We start from the raw sequence: 22777 nt of genomic DNA, 5'->3' as shown, positions 1-22777 counted from the left end.
GCACGGGAGTGGATATTTGCCCAACAAAACTCACAGTAATACTGCAGGCAAGTGACATTGGCACAGAAGAAAGGAGCAAACTTTCCACCGCATCGTGCGCCCTGGCATTCGTCACACATCTGGTCATCCAACACATATGGCTTTACCTCCACCTGTTGGAGTGAGACACAAAGAGCTCCAGTTAACACCTACTGTGCCCACTGAAAAGACAGTGAGCGTGTTCAGGTCTTCTCTCTTCCGGAAAAAGCAGCAGTCTGACATCAGGCAGGTTTAGGTCTCTACCCAATTCGCAGCTTTTTATCGCTGTTTGCCATTTACCAGCTCCCAGTCTATCCATACAAAAAGCTAAGCAATTCAACACAGATCTTCAGAAGTGCATTAAGTATGTAGCTAATGGCTACATCAGAACCTCCAATTAACTTACTCTGGAAAGATACCCTTGGCAAGTGACAAAACCAAAGCACGTGTAGAAAATAAACCACTGGTCCCAAAGCTCTCTAAAGAAGTCTCACCAGCTCCCAAAAACACCCCAACACGATACCCAGTTTTGTACTGCTTAGCAAATAACACACAAACAGGAATGTAACCGTTTATACCTGAGCAAGAAGTCTCTGCATGTACTACCTTTCTTTGCCAATTAGAAGCACTTTCTGCAGGCTCGATTACTTCTGCTGGTACTCTTAACTCCCATAACTTCACTCCAAATTTCTAAAATACGACCAAATTAGGAGTTTCTGATCTGGGTCACGTATTACTTTCCTTTGTTTAATTTCTTCTTATTTTTTGGCTTTGAGTTGCACAGGAATTTGTGTTCAATATGATCCTGAATGTATTTTTAAAAGATCGTTCTGCAAATCTGCAGCCTGCTAGAAACACCTGTGTTACACAGCTTCTTTCTCCCAAACTGCTCTGACTGCCAGAGTGGAAAAGTGGCAGGATTCCAGTGGTACATTTGCACAATGTCTCTGCATCACTGAACTGTTACAGACTGCACTCAGACAGGAAGAAGAACTTCACAATAAAGCACAAAATGAATTGACACCATCATTAAGGAATGTATTGTTGTCTTCCTTTCCTGAATTTTTTTTAAAGACAGTATTTTCAAAACTTCTGTTGGCAAAAACAATTAAATTGTAGGATAAATTCCAATTTATCCTACAACTCAACTTTTTTTTCCCCTGATATTTACTGTTACTTGAGAAGAATCCTACACGCAGACAGTGACGTCATGTACCACACTCAAACGGCGTATGTTTGGAATATTCAGATCTCCAGAATAAAACGACGTTTTTGCATGTTATTTCCAGAGCTACAAAATAGCAGCCAGGCTGGATGTGGCTCTGGGCAGCCTGCTCTGGTGGTTGGCAAACCTGCACACAGCAGGGGGGTCAAAACTAGATGATCCTTGAGATCTTTCTCATCCCAGGCCATTCTATGATTCTGTAAAGCTACCAAACACCCAATGATTTGCAAAACAAAACAAAACAAAACAAAAAAACCCAAAAAACAACAATATAGATTTTCTTAGCTTCAGAAAAAGCACATTTGAGTGGTCAAACACAGACACATTTGAAACACAGTACGCTTCTTTCTTCCAACAGCGTACATTCCGTATGAACGCCACTGATTTCTTCCCTGCAACGACCTGCATCAGCCTAAGTTACACCTGGGCTTTCCAATAAACAGCAACTATATGCAGTAATTCTGTTTGTGGTCCAACATTACTGAAAGCATGAAATACCATGAATTTCATGCTCTGGTACGTTGATGCACCAAGATAAGTATTGAGGAGATCACAAACGTTATTAAATAAACATTTTAGGGAACTGAAGTATCAGATGAAGTGGAGGGAGGTTGCTGGCATATGAAAGTTAACAACATTTTAAAGAAATTTTGGAGATGGAACTCCAAATGAGTTTCAAAGAAATGTTTGGAACTGATCTGTCTTATATGATGGAATAGCATGAAGAGCACTTTGCAGAAGAAAAACATCTGCTGGAGAAACTAAACATATCTGTATCAAAAGAACTGAAGAAAGCTCCAGAGGTAAGGAATAAGTTAAGGTCACAGACAGCATCTATAAAGCCACAGTGACACCCAGCTTTCCTATTAAGATAGAAAAAGATATATGTTAAAAATGCCATAAATACTTTCAGCAGCAGCTCAGACGGATAAAGAGGAGAACAGCAAACTTTAACCATGAAAGAAAAGACACAGAACTGGTTCTGAAAAAATGTGAAAAGACAGCACACCTACAGAAACCGGCTATAACTGGCAACAGAAAAACTAGTAAGATGAAGCACAGAACAATCTCTAAGACTGCACAGAAACGTGTAATGTATTCCTAAATAGGCCAGCATGTATCTGTATTTCAGATGAAGGCAGCACCTGAAGTACAACTGTCCTCCACATTTATAAAATCAGCATTTATATTAATGTAAATGACTCAGTTGTGTACTTATATTTTACTATATAAATAATAACAGGACTGAACACATAATTTAAATATAGAGAAAGTTATTAAAAAAAATGAGATTAAAAACCTCTGGCATATGAACAGAACAGATCATAAACCCTCTCCATCAAGATAAGGTTAAAAGACAAATTGATTAAAATATTTAGATTTGGCATCAGTGTGTTTTGGAAGCAGAGCATCACGGGAGCAGCGGATGTTTTTGCAGAAATCAAACCAAGGAAGCTAACAAACATGACCAAGAAGAAATCATTTAACTGCTATTGTGTAAATGAAGTCTCATGGATATCACTCAAACACTGGGCTTCTGAGCTTCGGTATTTATGGCAGACTGTGTGCTGATTTTTTTTTCTGTCTATGCTCCAAGAGGTCTGCAGCAGATGCCCACTGTTTTATTGAAATTTCACTCTCTTATCTCTTTAAGTTTTTCAGAGTTACACAATATAAAAAAAAGTCCAGTCACCTCTGCAAGCACTGTCATTTCAGAAGCCTGCTCAGCATCCGAACGGCCCCTGAGATTTCCAGTGAGCTATCAGCACGGGCATTTTTCCTGTTATGTAACTAGAGGAAAGTCAGAGCTTCTAGCCAAAGTCAGCTGCAAGTCACAGGAACAGCAATGTCACCAGCAAAACGTAGCTGTAAGGACTGGATGTGAAGCCTAGTTCACCACCCACATTCATTCCCACCCATCTCCTGGAAAGGACTCTGGGGATTTCAGCTCCCCAGGCAACTGATATCTGAGAGACACGTAAGCCTGTATTGCTTGGCCTATTTGAAAGGAGAGAAGCACCTGCTATGGCCTTCAGTTAACTGTACCAATTTCTTTCTGCAATGCCTTTGATCTGCAGAGGGACTGGACCTTGAACTACTTACTCATTTCTCCTTCAGGACGTTAAAAAGAAAACCCGTAACAAAAACCAACCCAGAGCACCTATTAATAACACTGCCTGCATCTACAACTCTTGACATCAGAACTAGTCAACTTCAAACTGATCTAATTTAGACGTCTGTTTTCTTTGCTACTCTCATACTTCTAAGTGAGAGCAATGAAGTAGACTTGTCTTCTGAAAAGTTAGCCTTGCTTTAGCTAGCAAAAATCATCTACAGCAACCAGAAAGGTACACTGGTAAATACGCAGGATCAGGTTCTCTCTGAAGAGAAAGGATGAGTTAAGGTTAAGTATGGTTGATTTTCCAAAGCACTGACAATCACGGTTGAAGTGAAAGGCAGCAGAAAATTGGACCTATTCTGAAACCAATAAATAACACAGTTCCTCATGAATGACACAGGAATTATTACAATATTTGCTTTCATTAGAACAAAGGTGAAAAAAATTTCAACAAAACCAGGAATTCCAGAATGGAAAGAACATATGGTCTAACATATGCCCAAGGAACAAACTGCTGCTTTGTGGAATGCTCGTTGTTTCAGGGGCATTCAGAGTTTAACTCCTGGAACCTGTGGAGCTAGGGAAATATCAGAAGAAATGTCGGAGGTGGCACAAAAGCGGATCAGAACACAAAGTTATGCATCCTAAGAAACTGTGTTACAAATCACTGCTCCCACATATCTAAGAAAACCCACCCAGATGAACTCCTTCTGTGTAACTTACTCGTTTATCTATATCGCCATGCTGAAGTTGAACGAACCGAGCACTGATGGCAGCAATGTAACTCTGCTGATTGGAAAAAGCAACACGTCCAGCACCTTTTGGGTATTTCAGCTCAGGGTCAGTATCAATTCCTGCGTAACAAACTCCACCATACAGACGGTCCATGATCATTGCCAATTCCACTATTAGGAAACAAAACAAAGTTCACTTGAACTGTTCTCACTCTACAAAGTCAAAAAATCCAGAAAAGTTAATTTCAGTAATTAATTCTCCAACAACTTATGTAACTGTAACTAAAAAAAAATCACAGCATGCAGGATTAAGTTGTGAAATAGTCAGCAGAAATCTTTCACACTGCAGCCACAAACACCCAGGGAACAATGGAGTGCAAGTCCTTGCAGTCCTTAGTAACCTGGAACTGAAATTCAAGGGCAGTTTTCTGTAAAGGATAACACATGACTTCTGGGCAGGATGGAATGCAAGCTGCATAGAATCCACATGCCCCGAATTCCTTGGTACATGTTCTCTGTCTGTACAATTGCTCTGCATCCAACTTGAATTTCAAGATGTAGGTAGCATCTTTTCACCAGGCATGCAGAGCTTGATCATCTCTACAGTACGGCACTATATGGAAACTCAAGTTAATAGAATCAATAATCTCCAATTTCACAATAAATATTTTAGCAAGCCTTTAGTAATATTTTATACTGAATTCAATTTAGCAATTCACTGAGGTGGAATATATCTTTTTTCAAAACAAACATCCCCTGCCTCAAGACATAAAGGTGTCAGCAGACATTGATTTTCAATAGTTGTCTGAAAAGTGTGATAAAGTTTTACTGCTTTTTTGAAGGCATGATTCTTATTTCACAATGCCATATAGGTTTCATTTTCACATACGCAGAAGATTTTAAAGCAAAGTATAAGACAGTATACAATACATTTATCACAGACCCTTGGCCAAGTAATCTGGAGTATCAAGACAGAATTTGGAGAAAATTAACCTGCAGTTGGAATGCTCATTTACAAAGTATTACAGAGTAATGCAGTCGAACGTCTTCTTAAAAGTAAAGTAACAAAAAAGCCTGATAATTGTAGGTCCAAGATAGAAAAGCTTTATATGCTGTATACCCTAAATTTGCTCTATCACTTCCTGTTTCTCCTGTGTCTTCCATATGAAAGCTCATCTTACCCTAATGTAATGATACTTACCCTTACTGTAATGATATAATTTAGCACAAACAGTGGAAGACTAATGAAGTCCTGGGACTTTCTAAGAGAAATCTGGATTTGAAATGCTGTACGTAATGCTTCACATCAACTCACTTACTAGAAGGGCACTGTACAACGCTGTAAAAGGCTACTGCAATCTGTCTCACAAAGCAGACTGTCCTGGCTGCAGATCGACCATTTCACAGCTACAAAAACATTGAAATTTTCCTCCATGCATTCCAACAAGAGCTGAAAAAGTGTCCTGCAATCTCATATAGCACTGTATCATACAGACTGTGTCAGCTGTCTGAATTTCTTCCCATTTTCCTCTAATCATACTTACTACCTGCATTTCTCCTTATCCATGTTATCCACAGTAACCAGTCAGCAATAGAAAAGTAGCTGATGTACAGTAACAATACAAAAAGAGCTCCACTCATGGAGCATAGCAGAGGCCACAGCACTACTTTAAAAACAAGAAACAGCAGTTTTACTAGTAAGACGAAAGTACTTTCTACAGCCTTAGACGTTGTAATAGTGCCCAGTGTGTCTCAGAGGTGAACAGTGATTTGTGATCTGCCAAAAGCAGAAGAAGGCAATTACCAGAGAAACGTAAGAATAGATGAGTATTTTTCTCAAGCAGCAAGCTGGCTGGACTGATTAGCAGAGCTTTAAACTATATTTGATGAGGGAAGACGACGTACTTCCGAGTGACATAGAAAGGTTGTTGAATTTTAAGAAGCAGCAGTGAAAAACCTCAGCTTCCTCCCAAAGGAATTTGAGAGGGCTCCTCTAAGAAAGTAATGCAACCCATTGCATAGCTGTACCATCTCTATACCAATGCATGCAGCATGGGAAATAAGCAGGAGCTGGAAGCCATGTCATATTTGGAAGATTATGCTCTGACTGATATCAGAAATGTTGTGGGATGAACTGCACACCTGGAAGAATGCAATTGAGCTTTTTAGAAGAGGGAGACAGGGCAGGATGGGCAGGGGAGCTCTCCTCTATGTTAAGAAGTGCACAGATTAAGAGCTGCCCTTAAGAAACAGTGATGATCAGGCTGAGAACTTGTGGATTAAAATTAGGCATCAGAGAGATAAAGGACATCTGGTAGTGAGGTCTTCTGCAGGCTTCCTGATCAAGGGGAGCCTGCTGACAAGGCCTTCTTGCTTCATTTGCAAGGTCTGTCACACTCGCAAGCTCTCATCAAAAACCTACCTGTGTAACCTACTCATGGAAACCTGCTTTAGCAAGGGTTGGACTAGATGATCCCCAAAAGTCCCTTCCAATCCCTAAGATTTGCAGCCAGATAGTTTTAGTCAACTGCTTTATATCTAGGCGGAGGCTGGTGATGAGTGATATAACCACAGGGTCCATCCTGGAACCAGTGCTCTTAAACACCAATATCCATGACCTAGAAAGTGGACACTTGCATCCCCAGCAAGTGACACTAAGTTCAGTGGTGCAGTTGATACAACAGACGGAAGGGATGCCATCCAAAGAGACCTGGACAAGCTTGAAGAGTGGGCCCAAGTGAACTGAATTAGGTTCAGTTAGGCCACGTGTGAGGTGCTGCACCTTGGCTGGGGCAATCCAATCTCACGGGAGACCTCTTTGTGGCCTTCCTGTACTTCAAAAGAGCTTATAAACCAGAATGAGACCAATTTTGCATGACCTGATAGTGACAAGACTAGGGGAAACAACTTTAAACTAAGGGGGGATTCAGGTCAGATGTTAGGAAGAAAATCTTTACCCAGAGGGTGGTGAGGCACTGGAACAGGCTGCCCAGATGGCCCATGGATGTGCCATCTCTGGAGGTGCTCCAAGGCAAACTTGGATGGTGCCATGGGCAACCTATCACATGGGAGGCAATCCTATCCAGGGCAGGAGAGATGGAGCTAGCTGATCCTTAAGATTGCTTTCAGCTCAAGCAGCTTTATGATTCATATGATTCTATGAACACCTACAACTATCCATACATACCAGTATACAATTATGCATGATTAAAAAATGATTTCTAATAATCTCCTACTTTTAAAGAGAGACGTAATTCATGCTCACCAGCTCTTAATGGTCTAGGGACTCCTCCAACAAAAATTGTTTTCCGAGGATCAAGCGGCTGGGAACCATCCATCACAAAATCACTATCACTTAGATTCCAGGGACGGATCTGAACCTATTAAATAGGGGAAGAAAATGACATGCTGGTTTCTGTTTCACTGCGTTCTAAATAAATACTTATCAGCCCATATAAACCAACAGTAGTCATAACTCTATTAGCTTTGCGTGTCTTGATGTTCCGTTTTAATCCTATTAATTCAAACCTCAATGGTTTTAAAATCATCTGATTGTTCCAGATGTTGAGAGCTGCCAATGGTAGTTTGCTGTTGATTATTTTCATCATCATCATTTCAAATGCAGCTTTAGACAGATGGCAGCTATAGCCTGCAGGCCATCTACTGTTTACTTACTGGCTTGTCCTTAATAGTAGGACTGGAAACACATAGGTAGAGCTTTCCATCTTCTTCAATACAGGCATCAATCAGTGCCTGGACAGAACTCTCTTCCTGGAATAAGAGGAATGCATAACCTGGAGTGAAGAAGAAAATAAAACAGTTAATTTTTTTTATACTTATATTTGCTTTTCTTTAATTGTCTTCTCCATACAAATGTGTTTACTTGAAATGTAGAAGAAAGTCAAATCAACTCTTTGTTATTAGTCGTGTTCTTCATCTGTGTGCTAATCTGCTGTGATCAGTACAACTGTGGGCAAATACTTCTATCCTTGGAAAAAAAAAAAAAAAAAAAAAAAGAAAACACACCAAAGAGACTAATAATCAAATAAAAGCAAACCTGTCTGCTCTTTCATATATTGTAAGTACAGACTGAGCACAACTCAGAGGTAGCTGCAGACATTATACAATGAAAATCCGACTTGGCACAGAGGACTAATCTCTATTCTAGAGATTAGATCAAAGTACTCTGTTACATAAGTGACCCAGCAAGCCTCCCAAACACTATAAAAATAGGAATCAAAAAGCTTACTTAATGCTACAGTAAAAACAGACAAGTAAGGAACCTCACACAATAGAATGCTGTAATGGTTACCATATGATATATACAGAACTTGTTACTTTACACGCACCCCATACCACAATTTGGATGCATTCTGAAGTAGGCTGTAAAAGAACATAAATCCCCATTTCTTCCTCACATTACTAGCAAGTGTAGAATATTCACATAAAGTGAAAAAATAAGGACTGAAGCACCTGCTCTAGAGTGAGGTTGGCAAGAGGGAATACGGCTGCTCCACCAAGCCTTTTGGAAATGATACTGCTTTGTGGAGAGGGACTACTCACTCACTGGCAATCCCCATACTGCAAACAGCGTAGGTCATCAGGGAGTTAACAGAATAGGGTGCATCTCAAAGAGCTCTAAAGAATCAATGTTTTAAGCAAAACATAAGATCAGAGAAACAAATGCAAATGATTTTATGGGACCAAAAGCAGGATTTAAATAAAAAGCTGTAAAGTTCTATGCTGTTTTTTCTAATAACTTGTACCTGATCTCACATCCCTCACACTATGGTCCTGTCACAGCTCCCTCCGAAGGACACAACTGTGCATATTCTACTTTCATGTAAATCTTACTCAGTTTATTAAAAAAGTCTGTAGGGAATCTTTGAGCTTTGGCTAAGGCATTTCCTGCTGAAATCCAGTGTTATTAAAAATACCGTTCAGCAATGAAAATTCTGTTCAAATTACACTTAATTAGTAATTACTTCGACTCAAAAGCCTTGTTTAAGGGGGATATCTTTCAGTATTTACTTTGCAGTTTAAAATTCACATATAAGCCACGTAAAACTCAATGAACCAGGGCATGTGCAGACTAGCACGGATAAGAGAGACTAGAACCACGTAACTGTCTTCCCCTGCACAGAAGCCAGGTGCACACAGTCCAGTTTGAATGGAGATCTCAATACAAGAATGGCAGGAGTGCAAAAACTTGATTACCTGAGGTGAGGGCTAAATGGGTGACATACAAACAGTCACAGCCAGAATTACGTAAAACGGTTTGCTGGAAGCTGGTATTTCATCAATTTGTATCCTAACGCAAATCAGTGTTACTGGCATATGGCTCCTGGCACATAAATAGAATCGGCGTCCCCAGATCATCTATGACCTGTATGTCTGCAGCTATTAATATGCTTAGCAGGAGCCTTGTGAAGAAATAGACAATTCCAATAGGAAATAGATGAGGGAACAATTAGGTACCAAATATATTCTACCAATCTAAAATAAAAACAAGGAAAGTAAAATCAGAATTATATACCACCACTGCCTTCTCAACACTATCTGAAGAACTTAACTCATGTCTGGGTTCATCCCATTTAATTTTAAGCAACAGAGAGGCCTGTGTCATGAACTTAGCTGTACTTTTGAAAACATGGAAAACCTGAGGTTAGCAAATCCATCTGGCTGAAGTTTTGCTCCATAGATCTAGTGCTTTAATGACTTCAAAGGTATTTTAGTTTGCTCCCCAAGCCTAGTCTGGAAGAAAATAACTAGCTCTCTTGGTGAAGAAAGGTGACTGTAGAACATAATATGTTTCAGATCCAACATTTTACAGACAGGCCAATCCCTTCCCACAGTCTGGATACAACCCTTCTTTACTTGCTTTGCATTATGGTACGTATCCTTGCACAAACCAATTATACATTAGCCAAACTGCTACAAAGAACACCACAGTTACATAAGGATCCAGGCTTTCTATTCATTAAGCAGAAAGGAATTTACCATCTTAGATACTCAGTTTAGATATAAGTTTGGGCTTTTCTTCCTCCAGCAATCAGATGCCGATAACTGTATGTACAAACTTGATTCTCATGCTTTTCTGTTTTCTTAAGGTATGTCTCTGTTGGATTATTTTTATCCTCTATAATTCATGAACTATTGTGGACTGTTATTGACTGCACAGGTAGTTAGCTGCTGTTGGTAACTGCACATAGGTGTGATGAGAAGGATTTTATAACGATACCAAACTACAATTACTATGTGTAATACAAGTATACGTAGTATCTGTGAAACATGGAAGGGGGGTATTGTGAAGAGTACTTTATTGTACCACAGAACAGTTTAATTCACTAGTTTCTTGTTTTTCTTGTGTACCACATCTGTAATGTCACTGTAACAGCTTTGTACCCAACAGCAGCGCAAGTCTGTTCATGAGGGCAAAGAAAAGCTGCTCTAATAGGATTCTCTGAAGGAAGATGCTTCATACCTTTGGGTCATACGTACACGGGCAGCAGCACGTCACGATCAGATACTGCTTGCCAAAAGGCAACCCAAGTTTGTATGGTTTCCATAAGTGAAAAATGTTAGATGGAACAATCTTATAAAAATTAATTGTTCACATGTACCAGCATTTATGCCTTCTGTGGAGGATAAAGTTTAGGTAACCCCTGCTAGCATTTACTTTTTGATTAAATTACTCTGCATTATACTGCAATGGTTATAAATACTGCTGTTTTCAAAGGGAACTGATGAGGGATTTTGGTAATATCGTTACCACAGAATTATCTCAAAGAAAAAGAAAATCTTCTGGAGATCATAACTGACAATAAAACTACATTCCCTGATATCTAAAAACGCTGCACTGGTTATAATTATTGTTACTCTGAGTACAAACAATACTTCAAGAATCTTTTATATACATATATATATATATATTTACATTAAATACATATATAACACTAAAATTATATTACTAAATATATATATATTCACACACATACATATATATATATGTATATAGATGTATATAACTAAATGAAACTGTTGTAAGAATCCAAGCAAAAAAAAACAAACAAACAGAACCCAATCCAAAACCTATATACAGAATCAGTGCTTTCATTTTTTTTTTAATTTACTACACAGAAGAGGTGGCTAATATGAATTTCTGGCCAGGCATAATTTCTTTATTCTACAATATGGAACTTTACAAAAGGAGACAAGAAACTTCTGTTAATGCATAGTTCCATATAGAAATCTGAAAGCAGCTGTAAATTCTATTTGACTCCAATTAACTTCTATCACCAGTGACTTAGAAGAGAGGTAAAGAAAATCAGTATAAGCCAGCATGGATATTCTGCATCAGCTGACAGAGCTGCGTTTTCTTTTATGGTTGGGTCCCCTACTGTTCTAACAGTCTTCCCCAGAGGAGAGCTAAAAAACCCAAACAAGTGTAAACTACTGACAATGGATCTACATTCAATAACGGGAATAATTCACATTTGGGGAGGATACATAAATCTTTTAATCAGTCACCTTTTACTGATAATCAACTCGAAATTACTCTTTAAGTGAGAATGTACAAGCTGGCACAACTGCAATGCAGATATTAACTAAGGCACTTTTGAATGAAAGGGAGGTGGTGCAGGATTCACCTTGAGACCCAAGCAAACCCTATTTCCATATTTCTATTTCTGTGGAAATATTCTTGACTGGGTTTAAGCTCTGTGGTCAGCAGAGATCTAGTTAATGTTGCCAGTGGTGTCTGGGCAGTTACTCAGCTGACAAGCACAACACAGAGATGCCTTGCATGATTCACCCTCTGCAGTACTTTGCCTAACCTTCAGCTGCTTTTCCAGGGTGGTGTGGGGCTTCAGTAGGCACTGTACCACGTTTGCCATCCCTGGGTAAATCTTGATATTCTTGGTTTGGAGAAATGAATCAAGCACAATAAGCTTACATTGCAGCGACCTGAATATCCCTTTGTACTCCAGTGACTCTATTGGCTAGGTTCCCATTAATTAAAGGAAGCTTAGATGCTAATCGCACATGAAGACACCTACAGTTATTTGCCTGAATCCAGAGTTCAGTCCGAGCTCCAAAGAGCTCGAATGGGCTGGTAACAAGTTAACCAATGGACCTATGGTTTTGCTCCTTGAACCAGAAACAGAACGTTTTCAACACGATTTTTTCAGTCAGTTGTAAATTAGCAGTTAATAACCTTGAATAAATGAAGCTACTGCATGACTACTGGGACAGAAAGCAAAAGAAATACACAGATAATCAGAAAAAGCTGGAGATACTGTCTTGTTTAAACAGATTATCCTCTGTTTTATACAGACTATAAATAGTACAGAACATACAAACAACTGGTCCTCCTTTGAAAGGCTCTCTGGATCAGCATATCCTCACCGCACCATTTCTTTGTGAGCTTCATTATCATGAGAATGGATTTCTCACCTCAGCAGTCGCTTTGAACGTGTGTGCCAACTAACTAATAACAGGAGTTATGATAAGCAGTGACAAGATAGAAAGGAAGGAATTCCCCATTACAGCTGGCAGATCACTTACTGACTGTACTTTGATCTCAACAGAATAATTCTTTTTCTGCTTCATAACAGAGGTTCCTTCTAAGATCAGTGTGAACTGTTTAAAATTTCTGCTATCTTCAGGCCTCATTTTGTGGTGAACCAACACAAAATGTAATTAGCAAATAAAAGGCAGTTGGTGTTTTTCAGGAGGCAGTCAGCCTTGACAGATCAGTATTTCTTCAAGTAAGGAAATACTTCTTATAACTTGGCCTTCCCTCAGGACTATCTGTAAGCAGAGAGCCTGGAAGGAAGCACAGCCTGGAAAACTGAACAAAAGTATTAAAGCAGTAACAAAAGATAACAAAACAAAACAAAAAGACACCAAACAAGCAACAAAACAGGCTATATGTCTTCAACATGCTGAAAACTAACATATAGAACAGCCCAGAAATGGATAACTCTGAGATGTCTTTGGAAGTAATACTATTTCAAGTCTCTAACAAGACTGGACAAAAACAGATAGATACTAAATTATTTCCATGCAAAGTACTAAACTAGACAGCACAGACTAGAAATTAAAAATAAAATGAACTCCCTGTGCTATTATATGGTGCTTACATTGGTAATTGTCCATTAATCTCAAACCTTTCTTTGTATTTAGCCTATGTTTAGCAGTTTTAGGTATCTTATTAAACATATATACTCTGTTTCTGCCTGCACAAGTGCGTAACACTGAAATATAGTAAGAAAAATTTCTATCACAGCCTATAGTAATCATATGTCTTATCTGGTGCAGTGAAAGAACCAGATTACATATAAACACAGAAGTATTCAACAGTTAATAGAAAATTGTATTTCCAGACTATCTACAAATAGAAACCTACGCTGTATTTTAAATGTGTGAGACTATTGCAGGCTGCTGTCACACTATAAAACAATGATGAATGTTGTAGTAAACAAACAGTTTGACTATACAGTGTTATTAAAGTTCATGTAAAGATCAGTTAACCAACTTAACACAAGGTATCTAAGTGTGTTCCGAATTAATTAAATCAACTGACTAGAGTTCTTTTATCTATATTCTCTGCTTTCAATACAGACTCATTATTACTGTTATTTTCACTACAGTACTTACAAATTTTCCAACTGCAAAGCCTCAAAATACATACTTGAGATATTTACATTCTGAGCCAGGTCAGTCTCCTTAGAAATTAACACCAGAACTCATTTCTTCCAGTAAAGAATGTATCAGACCTTCCCTCTTCTACATACTCAATACAGACTCTGTGAGTTAAGCCTCTCCCTCAAACAGCTCCTCCGGAATTTCTCTTGGTAAATTGTAAGCAAAGATGCCATGACAACTCCTTAGGATAATCAAAGTTTGTTAAGACACTGAGATTTTTATTAGGCTGACAATCAAAAAAGAAGTCTCTTTGGCTTGATTTCCATACAGTATTCATAAATTCTATTCAAATACTTTCAACTCCTTTACCTGCTCTTTAGATGAATATCTGAGGAAGTATGCCTGCTTTTAAAATGGCATAGTCAGTCAGATAAATAACTGAGAATAGGTAAACAAAGGCAGTATGCCTGTATCTGTCACGTCCACGGAAGGAAAGAGTTGCTGCATTCTCTACAAAATGAACAACTTTTTTTTTTTTTGCTTATTTTATACATACTAAATACACAATCTCACACAGATAGAGATAAGCTACATAGTTTACCTCAATGTACAAATTTAGCCTAGATTTTGAATATCAAAGAGCAACACTAGAAATAGTTAAAAATCACTATTTAACCAGACGTCAATAATAGATGCTTCAATAGATGCTCCTGTCTTAAAAATGCTCCTGTCTTAAAAATGGAATAAAGACAAAATTATTTTGATCATATACCCAAATAACATCCTTCTGAAACCTGTCTTAATCCTCTACAAAAGAAACTGATTTAGGATTAAAAATATGATCGAATTTTAGTTTTAGAAATCAGAAATGCAAATAATAGATCTCTGAATTCATGACACGTATAGTTGTGTAACACTGATCTAATAATTGGGAAATGAAATTATGGAAGATTCTTCAGAAGTCCAGCACTGAACCAGGCAGAATACTACAACTCTGTGTTTAATACTCAGTACGAAGATGATCAGGGGACTGGAGCACCTCTCCTATGAAGACAGGCTGAGGGAGCTGGGCTTGTTCAGCCTGGAGAAAAGAAGGCTGCGGGGTTACCTCATTGCAGCCTTTCAGTACCTAAAGGGAGCCTACAAACAGGAGGGGAATCAACTCTTTGAAAGAGTAGATAACAGCAAGACAAGGGGAAATGGTTTTAAGTTGAGGGAGGGGAGATTTAGGTTGGATGTCAGGGGGAAAGTCTTTACAGAGAGAGTGGTGAGGTGCTGGAACAGGCTGCCCTGAGAGGCTGTGGATGCCCCGTCCCTGGAGGTGTTCAAGGCCAGATTGGATGGGGCCCTGGGCAGCCTGGTCTAGTATGAAATGGGGAGGTTGGTGGCCCTGCCTGTGGCAGGGGGGTTGGAGCTTCACGATCCTTGAGGTCCCTTCCAACCCTGGCCAATCTGTGATTCTGTGTGTAGAGCCTTGTCTGAAAATGCATTGAAACTGTACAATTAACTATTCACAGGGATTTTAAATCATATCCTTTGGGAGAAGATGAGATAGTTTGCCCAAGTAGGATTTGCACTCAGTGACAGGTCAAAACCTTTCAACTCTTACCTTTTGGTGGAAAATAGGACTTGCTTTCTGCTTTGTGAGGCCAATCTACTACCAAAGGCCCAAATCGTCTGAAGCTAGCAGTAATTTCATCTGAAAACAGATGCAACAGTTGAAATTGAATAAAAAAGTACTCAATGACAAAGTACTATCAAACAACTTGTTATAAACAAAGTACTATCTTTGTTTATAGTGAAGTTTGATGTTTCATGGAAATAGAGGAGCAAAGTTTCCAAGTTTCCCAAACAAAAGCCATAAACAGATACCTCTTCCAAGTGTTAACATTTACACAAATACTTCTGGTGATTTTATGCTTATGCTTTTTTTATTTTTATTTTTTCAATTACTCAGTAACAGGGGATTTCAGAAGGATATGGACAACTAAAGGCATATAAGCAGGCAAGAAAGAAAGAAAAAGCATCTCCATGTGTCTTTGTTTGGCATTTGTATTAAAAGGGACAGTTCACATTTGAGTTAGATGCTGAAGTGTACAAAAGAAAAGCTGAGATATTAAAATAAATCCCCTAGTACATGACAGGGGAGCATCATCATGAAGATGAAACCAAAGTATAGTCTTCCCATGTCTGAAAGATAATTAATCACAGGCAGCTTATTTGGTTTGCAAGTTATTCTAGGATTACACTGAACCTTGTAAAGGGACTTCTGTTTACACTACAAATCTAGCATGCAATTTACATTTATCTGCACAGGAGAAACCTAATATTAAACAGTACGATTAGTTCAAATCAGCACTTTTATACAAAACAATTCCCGCTGCATCACACAACAATCTGAGCTTCCATGGTACATTCTGTATTCAGTGCATCATCTGTGCTCTTCCACTTGACCTTCCTCTGCCTTAGTTTCTCTGTTTAGTAACAGGAACAACATTAACCTTTCTAAACCACTTTCGAGATTTTCAGGTAATGGTAAAATAGAATTTGAAATTCAATTACTAATAACTGTTTCCCATGAATAGATGATAAAATGGGTTCATATAGAGGACAGTAAGTAGGGCTAACACATATTTGAAAGGAATATGCATCCCCATATCAGTGGAAGATAAGCATTGTATGAAACTCTTGAAAGCAGAATAAGAACTAAATCATTTAAAAATCAAAAGGAGTGGACATTCCTTTGCTAGGTAATTTATTTTCACTACCTACAGCTCACCTTCATCAATATCTGGTGGAAGACCTCCAACAAACACTTTCCGAGAAAAACGCTCAATTCGTTCCCCATTCTGATGACCAGAATAGCAGGTAGGTGAATTTAAGACTCCAACTTGATCATTATGACCATCATCCAACAAACCATCATCTATCGGGAAGAGGGAAGAACGGCCTTAAAAAGAAAAAAAAAAAAAAAAAGTATTTGTATATTAAAACAACTTCACAGCATAACACTGTAATGCAATTTTAGAATGGGGAAGGGGAGAATAACTGTCTGGAAAATAAATACAAATATCAAGATATTAGAAAAGCACCCGTTAGCTAAAGAATAACTAAGGCAAAGAGAAATGTATTAAAACCTCCAAAGGGAAATTCAAGACTGTAAACTGACATCTCTGTAAATATAATACCTCATGCTATCTTGTATTGTAGTTACTCTGCTGCACCAAGCAGGAAAATAACAATTTGTTCTCAACTAAAGAATCTTGTTTGTAAGAGATCATATTAAGGGCTGCTTACGTGAATTTAATTAGCTTGCCTTTGGTTTAGCTTCAAGATAAAGCTTCTACCACACAAAAGACTATTGCATGTCTAAAAATTACAGTTTAATTGACCAGACAGAAATGGAAAACAATATATACACAGTAGGACCTGTCAAATGGGAATGTTGCCTCTTTTCTTTTAGAATATTCCGATTCTGCTGATTCAGCTTCTATGAAAGCAGAAGATAATTTTAACAAATGAGCATCGTGTAACACTTGAAGAACGAGTCACAGTGCTGACTGGCACTTGCTTTCTATTTTACAACAGTTGTGAAGGGAAGCCTTTGGGTGGCTCCTGACACGTAGCAACCTGCAGTGAAACTGCAGTTACCCTATGTGAGGACAAGGTAAGTCAGGTTTTTCAGGGGTTGTTGTTGCATGCCTCCTCTCCTTGTAACAAAAAATGTTCCAGCTGAAAAGCTACTGCAACTGTGACATCCAAGACCACCGTAGGACAGCTCTGCAATTGCAAAGTAATCAAAACAGACACGTAGATGGCAAAGGAGATTCAGAACATGGTGTTTCTGACCCACTTGCAGGAACATAACCATTTTCCTGTTTGCAAATTTCAGAGAACTCCAAAGCAAAAGACCCTGACAGTCACACATCTTCAGTTATTCAAACTTTCACTGCTTTAAGTTAGCAACAAAAATTAACCAGAGTTTCAAGTTCAGAAGTTAAAAAAACAAAAACAAAAACAAAAACCCAAGCACTTTAGCAAGGCAAAATAAATTCGCCAACATCAGCATTTATTCTGACACGCAATTTTTCTGTTTCTTTCTCACTTTTATGCTATTACTATTTATTATTAAGTCATTTTGGAATTCAGCTGCTTTCCAAAAACAGAAAAACAGCAACCAAAGAAACAACCTGGCAAATTTTTGGGAAGCAAGTTCATTTTCCACCTCAACTGACCAATTTCTTCCTAGTTTGCCCACTGCAAATCAGAAGCAGTAGGTTTGTGACAGCCGTCTGCAGTAACTTAGCTGCAATCTGTGCTGCAGTCTAACTTTCACCCCATCTCAGAAAAGCCCCATAGAAACACCTGCAGAAATTCTGTTGTAAAGCCTTGTGGCCCTACATGGATATCTGAGTCCACTATGAAAATACAGCGCATCAGAAACACTGAATGAAAACACAAATGTGCTAGAAATCAACTAAATGTAATTGTTAAGAGGATCATAAAACAAGCAGGATCACTGGACAGTACTGACTAATAAAGACAGTAACTACAAACTCCTTATGGTGGCATTTCATGTTTATGCCTGCAGTGACAATCTGATAGAGTGGAATGCAGCAAACACTGTAAGTCATAGCAGGCTCCGTCACTCTAAAAATGGTGATGTAAGTGAAAATATGACTTGTGGGAAGCAAGTGATGGCATCCTCATTTGCCACCATAAGGATGCATTCATTTAGAACACAGATGACAGGAACAGCAGAGAGCCTTTAGAAATGGAAGCAAGGAGCTTGCGCTGATGGGGCAGAAAAGTCAGAAAGCAATGGACAATCACAGCTGGAAGAAGCAGCTAGGAAGACTCTTCTTGTAAATGACCTATTTAGACAGAAAAAGAGTAGGATCATGCTATGACAACCCCAAAAAAGAAAAGACTGCAGCAGCTGCGTAATGTGGACGTTTGTTTCAGCTATGAAGACTAACAGGAACGATCAGGTCTTACGTCTATGAAAGAATGGTAATATTTGGTTACCAATCAAGAAAAGGGGATTACAACATTTAAATGATGTAAAAAAATGCCAACTCTAACTTAGTAAGTGCTGGTTAGACTGCTGCCACAGAAGCATTTAAGCTTTTTTTCTGAAACAAGCAAACAAAAACCACACACACAAGTAAGGATCAATATCTCTTCAGATGACAAAAGTTACGTTTTCATTTTTCTCCAAAATTATTTTAGATAGCTCCATTTCTGACTTAAAGTATACCAAATATTTAGGAAGAAAAAACCCTACTAAACAATAATCATCAGAGGGATTTATTCTTCTCACAGACCAGAGTAAAAATCTCATGACAAGGAGAATCTAAGGTCTGGCTCCCATTACAAATTAAACCACGAGAAAGCGTTTTTGAAGCAGTATCACTGAGATCAGTTTAACTTTAATGTGGGGAAAGGTTTCCCAAAAGCAGCGTAGCTCCTCAGAGAGCTAGGATGACAGTGTAGACAATGCATTAACACATTCAGAGCAGTGCACTATTTGATCCCAAATACTTATTTCTTCCTTCTTTTCACCTTTCATCTGAAGACAGTAAAAAGCAACTTCCCAGGCTTTCAAATCTCTCCCAAGGACTCTGAACTGGAAGGATAAGCCCTTTAAACACTTGTTTATTTTTGTTCCATGGCAGTGAAAATAATTATATGGAATTTGACACAAATTGTCAGAACACTATGGTGCTATTACAGGCATCGATCATGGTTGACATCACTCCTCTCTAAAATGGGGCTAACAACCAACTTGTTACGAACACAGAGATCAAAACAGGCAAATTCAGTGTATACCGTGAAGACTGAAAGTTATCAAAAATCTTGGTGCTTTTGCTGCAAGTTTTCATAACAACCACAGGTTACATCCTCATATAGTTGAACCAGTACTGTTTTTCTACAGTCAGTGCACATAAGCTGACTTACACTACAAGGTATTCATTGTTTCCAAAGGATCATCCATTAGATTTCTTACCAAGCCTATGAAATGTTGTCAAGATTCACTCTACACAATCACACATAAGCAAATGAAGACAAGTTAGGACAATTAGCAAACCACATACTTTTAAAGGAGGCAAAAACTGGAAGCAGTTATCATTAGCACGAACAAAATTATGATTAGAGCCACAGTGTTTTAACTGATTAAGGGATTTGTAATTCAAAATTTAAGAAGAGGCCAATGATCCAAACAATCCACCCCTTCTTCCCTCGCACCCGCCAATTTCCCCATATTAAGGAAACATGCAGACAAGCATTTATAATAAAACATCTGGATTAATTAATCGTAAGGATCAGTAACGGCTCCGTCAGAATTAATTGTACTGTAACAAACAGAAGTGAGTTACCTCGTCTTCGCCCATAACTCCTTGCTGCATGTAAACAAAGGACAAATTGTCAAATGTCAAACAACTCTGTTATGCCCACATATTAAAATATTTATCATACTAAAACTATGTGGGTGAGCGAAAAATAAAAATCTGCATCGCGATTTGCCATCAGTAACTGCAGAAAAGACTGCAATAAATTAAAGTCTCTCTTGAATATAATTCTGTTTCACTACCAAACTGATGTCAGAAGTAGCTACGAGAATTGTAGTTTGAAATACAGCAATGTTGCACAAACGTTAAGTATTCAGTGTGCCTTTATACTTGATCTGAACTTCACGTTAATTACAGAAACATAAAATATGGTACATTTATAGTTAATCTCCACGAATGCTATTTGTATCTTATACAAGTGTCTAAATAACACAAAGGGTACTGAAACTATAAAACGGAATATATTGCTTTAAAAACCATGTAGCAAGCATTGCATTAATCACAGAAACATCCTGGTCCACGGAACAGTTTGTACAGTCCTTTCAGTGACAATGCAAATGCTATGACCTTCCTTTTTCATGAAAGGACCTAGCAGAAAATTAACCGCAAGGTTTTGTTTGAAACAAAAGGCTCCTTGTGGTGGCAAACAAAATCAGGGCACAAGTCACAAGAAACAGCATTGTACCAAAAACACTACACAAAGGCAATGCAGCAATTTCTGACGGACTGCAAGGAAATCCAAGGTTTGCCTAACTTTTGAGTTTTGCAAGATTCTTAAAGAGGTCGTGCATTATAGCTACTGCCTCTGTCCTGATTGCTGCTCAGCCTGGAGGTTAAGAACCTAAAAACAGATGGATTACTAATACAAAAGCTACTGGGTTATGTGCAGTTTTTCAGTTTCACTTCTACAAAGTATTCTCAATTCCTGTTTCTCAGATATGCAATCTGAGAAAGATGACTTCAATCACTGCAGTACTGTAGTTAAATATCCAAATAGATTACTGCAGAACACTTTACAATGACACTCACAAACGAAGATTACTGTGTTCCTGCATTACTGTTTTGATTTTACTGGGACTTCATGCTTAGATTTCTCCTAAAATGCAACTTTGCTGCTGAGACACTGATAGTCATGCAGCCTCATGAGCTCAATGACTCGTGCATGTCATTCACTGTTCCATTTCCACATTATTAAACCCTCACATGCTGATACTTCCCCTCTGCATTTAGCGAGAATACATTTTTGTTCTCTCCATCCCTTCCCACTAGGAATTCAGTGGATTGCTTACGGAATTCTGAAAGCATCTCCTGCATTTCCCCCCTTAGAACAGATCTTTCTTACATAATATTCAGTATATTTCTAACCAACTTGCATTGAATATTCTTTTGAATTTATTTTCCTTCATCTGAAAGCATTACAATTAATTACAATAATCTTTTGCTTGAAGTTTTTCCATAATCTCCCTCTTTCTACTGTAACCCATAACAAAAAAGCCGAGTTTCAACTAACAAAACAGAAACACCTAAATCCTCCTTTCCCACACGAAAATAACACCCACAGAATACAATATATCCTTCTACAGAGGATCTGATTAGTTGTCCTCCTAGGGGATGCTGCATGCAAGTCCAACTTCGGACTTGCTACCATCTGAAGTCAGGCACTTTCAAGACACACAGCTTGTCCACTGCTGCAGCAAATAAGAATCTTTTCTGATTCTTGGCCAAAGAGACTCCCACATAGCATTACAAGTAGCGTCACCACGTCCCCGTCTAACCCCTTGTACTCCTTTATTTTTTTTCCCATTCCCTTCCACAAATAAAACTAGAGTAAGAGGGAAAATGTGAGTGCATCACATCCACAGCAATGAGCACGCTGGCACATTCCCTCTCAAAGAGTAATATGGAAATACATTTTAGCAAGCATCTTCTGGCACAAAGCCTTAGCAATTTTTCTCCTCTTCTGCAACTACTTCTCTTTAAGCATTTTAAAATAGCAGCAATTTTAGGAATAAACACAGAAGGGTTATTAAAATCCTAAAAAAAAAAAAAAAGCCACAATGCAATTCAGCTTAGAAGAATAATTGCTGCAGTATTTTATATAGAGAAATGACAGTGATACACCAAAGGTATCTGTTTATCTTCTGCGTGTTCTTTGCATAGGCAAAACAGTGACACCAGAGAAAATGGGAAAATAATTGTATTTGAAATTTTCACAATATTTACTTCACTTGTATGGCAAACCCCTTCTCTCCTAGTACTTATCTCTTTTGTCCATTTGGACTGCAAACTAGTTTGGACATGGATTTTTTGCCACTTGACTGCAGAAATTTCCTTGAATTCCACTCCAAAGGCACTACTGCAATAAATGTGAACACTGATACCAAAATGTAGGTTTTTGCAAAGCATGCTATTTTTCATGATTTTTATCCATGGCTTAGGACCATGACCACAGTGGATCTACTACAGATGACAGGCTCTTGTCAGACTGCTTCCCCACTCACTAAAATATGATGCTACTGTGAACATATTCTTTCTAGATTCATGAAAGTTCAGTATTTTACATACATACATACATATTGCTGCCTCCCAAAATTATTGTTTCTGAGAATAATCCCAATGAACCGTGCTTTTAGTACAAAGTGAACAATGAGATATTCTTTTAGGTTCAATCTAGATTAAA

At 38.3% G+C, this 22777-nt stretch overlaps 1 protein-coding gene across 2 annotated transcripts in view; it reads right to left on the bottom strand.

Annotated features, from left to right (window-relative positions):
• The window catches only part of CPEB2 (cytoplasmic polyadenylation element binding protein 2), a 52831-nt gene that overhangs the window by 3807 nt on the left and 26247 nt on the right, over nt 1-22777 (bottom strand). Inside the window, exons 5-11 of one of the 2 annotated variants that reach the window (XM_052683322.1) lie at nt 20125-20148; nt 16524-16694; nt 15354-15443; nt 7772-7890; nt 7362-7476; nt 4086-4267; nt 1-152 (exon numbers count right to left, since the gene is read on the bottom strand). The exon at nt 1-152 is cut by the window's left edge and continues 3807 nt beyond it. In XM_052683322.1, coding sequence (XP_052539282.1) covers nt 1-152; nt 4086-4267; nt 7362-7476; nt 7772-7890; nt 15354-15443; nt 16524-16694; nt 20125-20148 — 853 coding nt within the window. The remainder of the gene's footprint in view (nt 153-4085; nt 4268-7361; nt 7477-7771; nt 7891-15353; nt 15444-16523; nt 16695-20124; nt 20149-22777) is intronic. The other variant, XM_052683323.1, reaches the window with a different exon arrangement.

This window comes from Tympanuchus pallidicinctus, unplaced genomic scaffold (genome assembly GCF_026119805.1).
Source record: "Tympanuchus pallidicinctus isolate F22 unplaced genomic scaffold, pur_lepc_1.0 scaffold2, whole genome shotgun sequence".
Lineage (NCBI taxonomy): Eukaryota > Metazoa > Chordata > Aves > Galliformes > Phasianidae > Tympanuchus > Tympanuchus pallidicinctus.
This window is presented reverse-complemented; position numbering and strand designations above follow the sequence as displayed.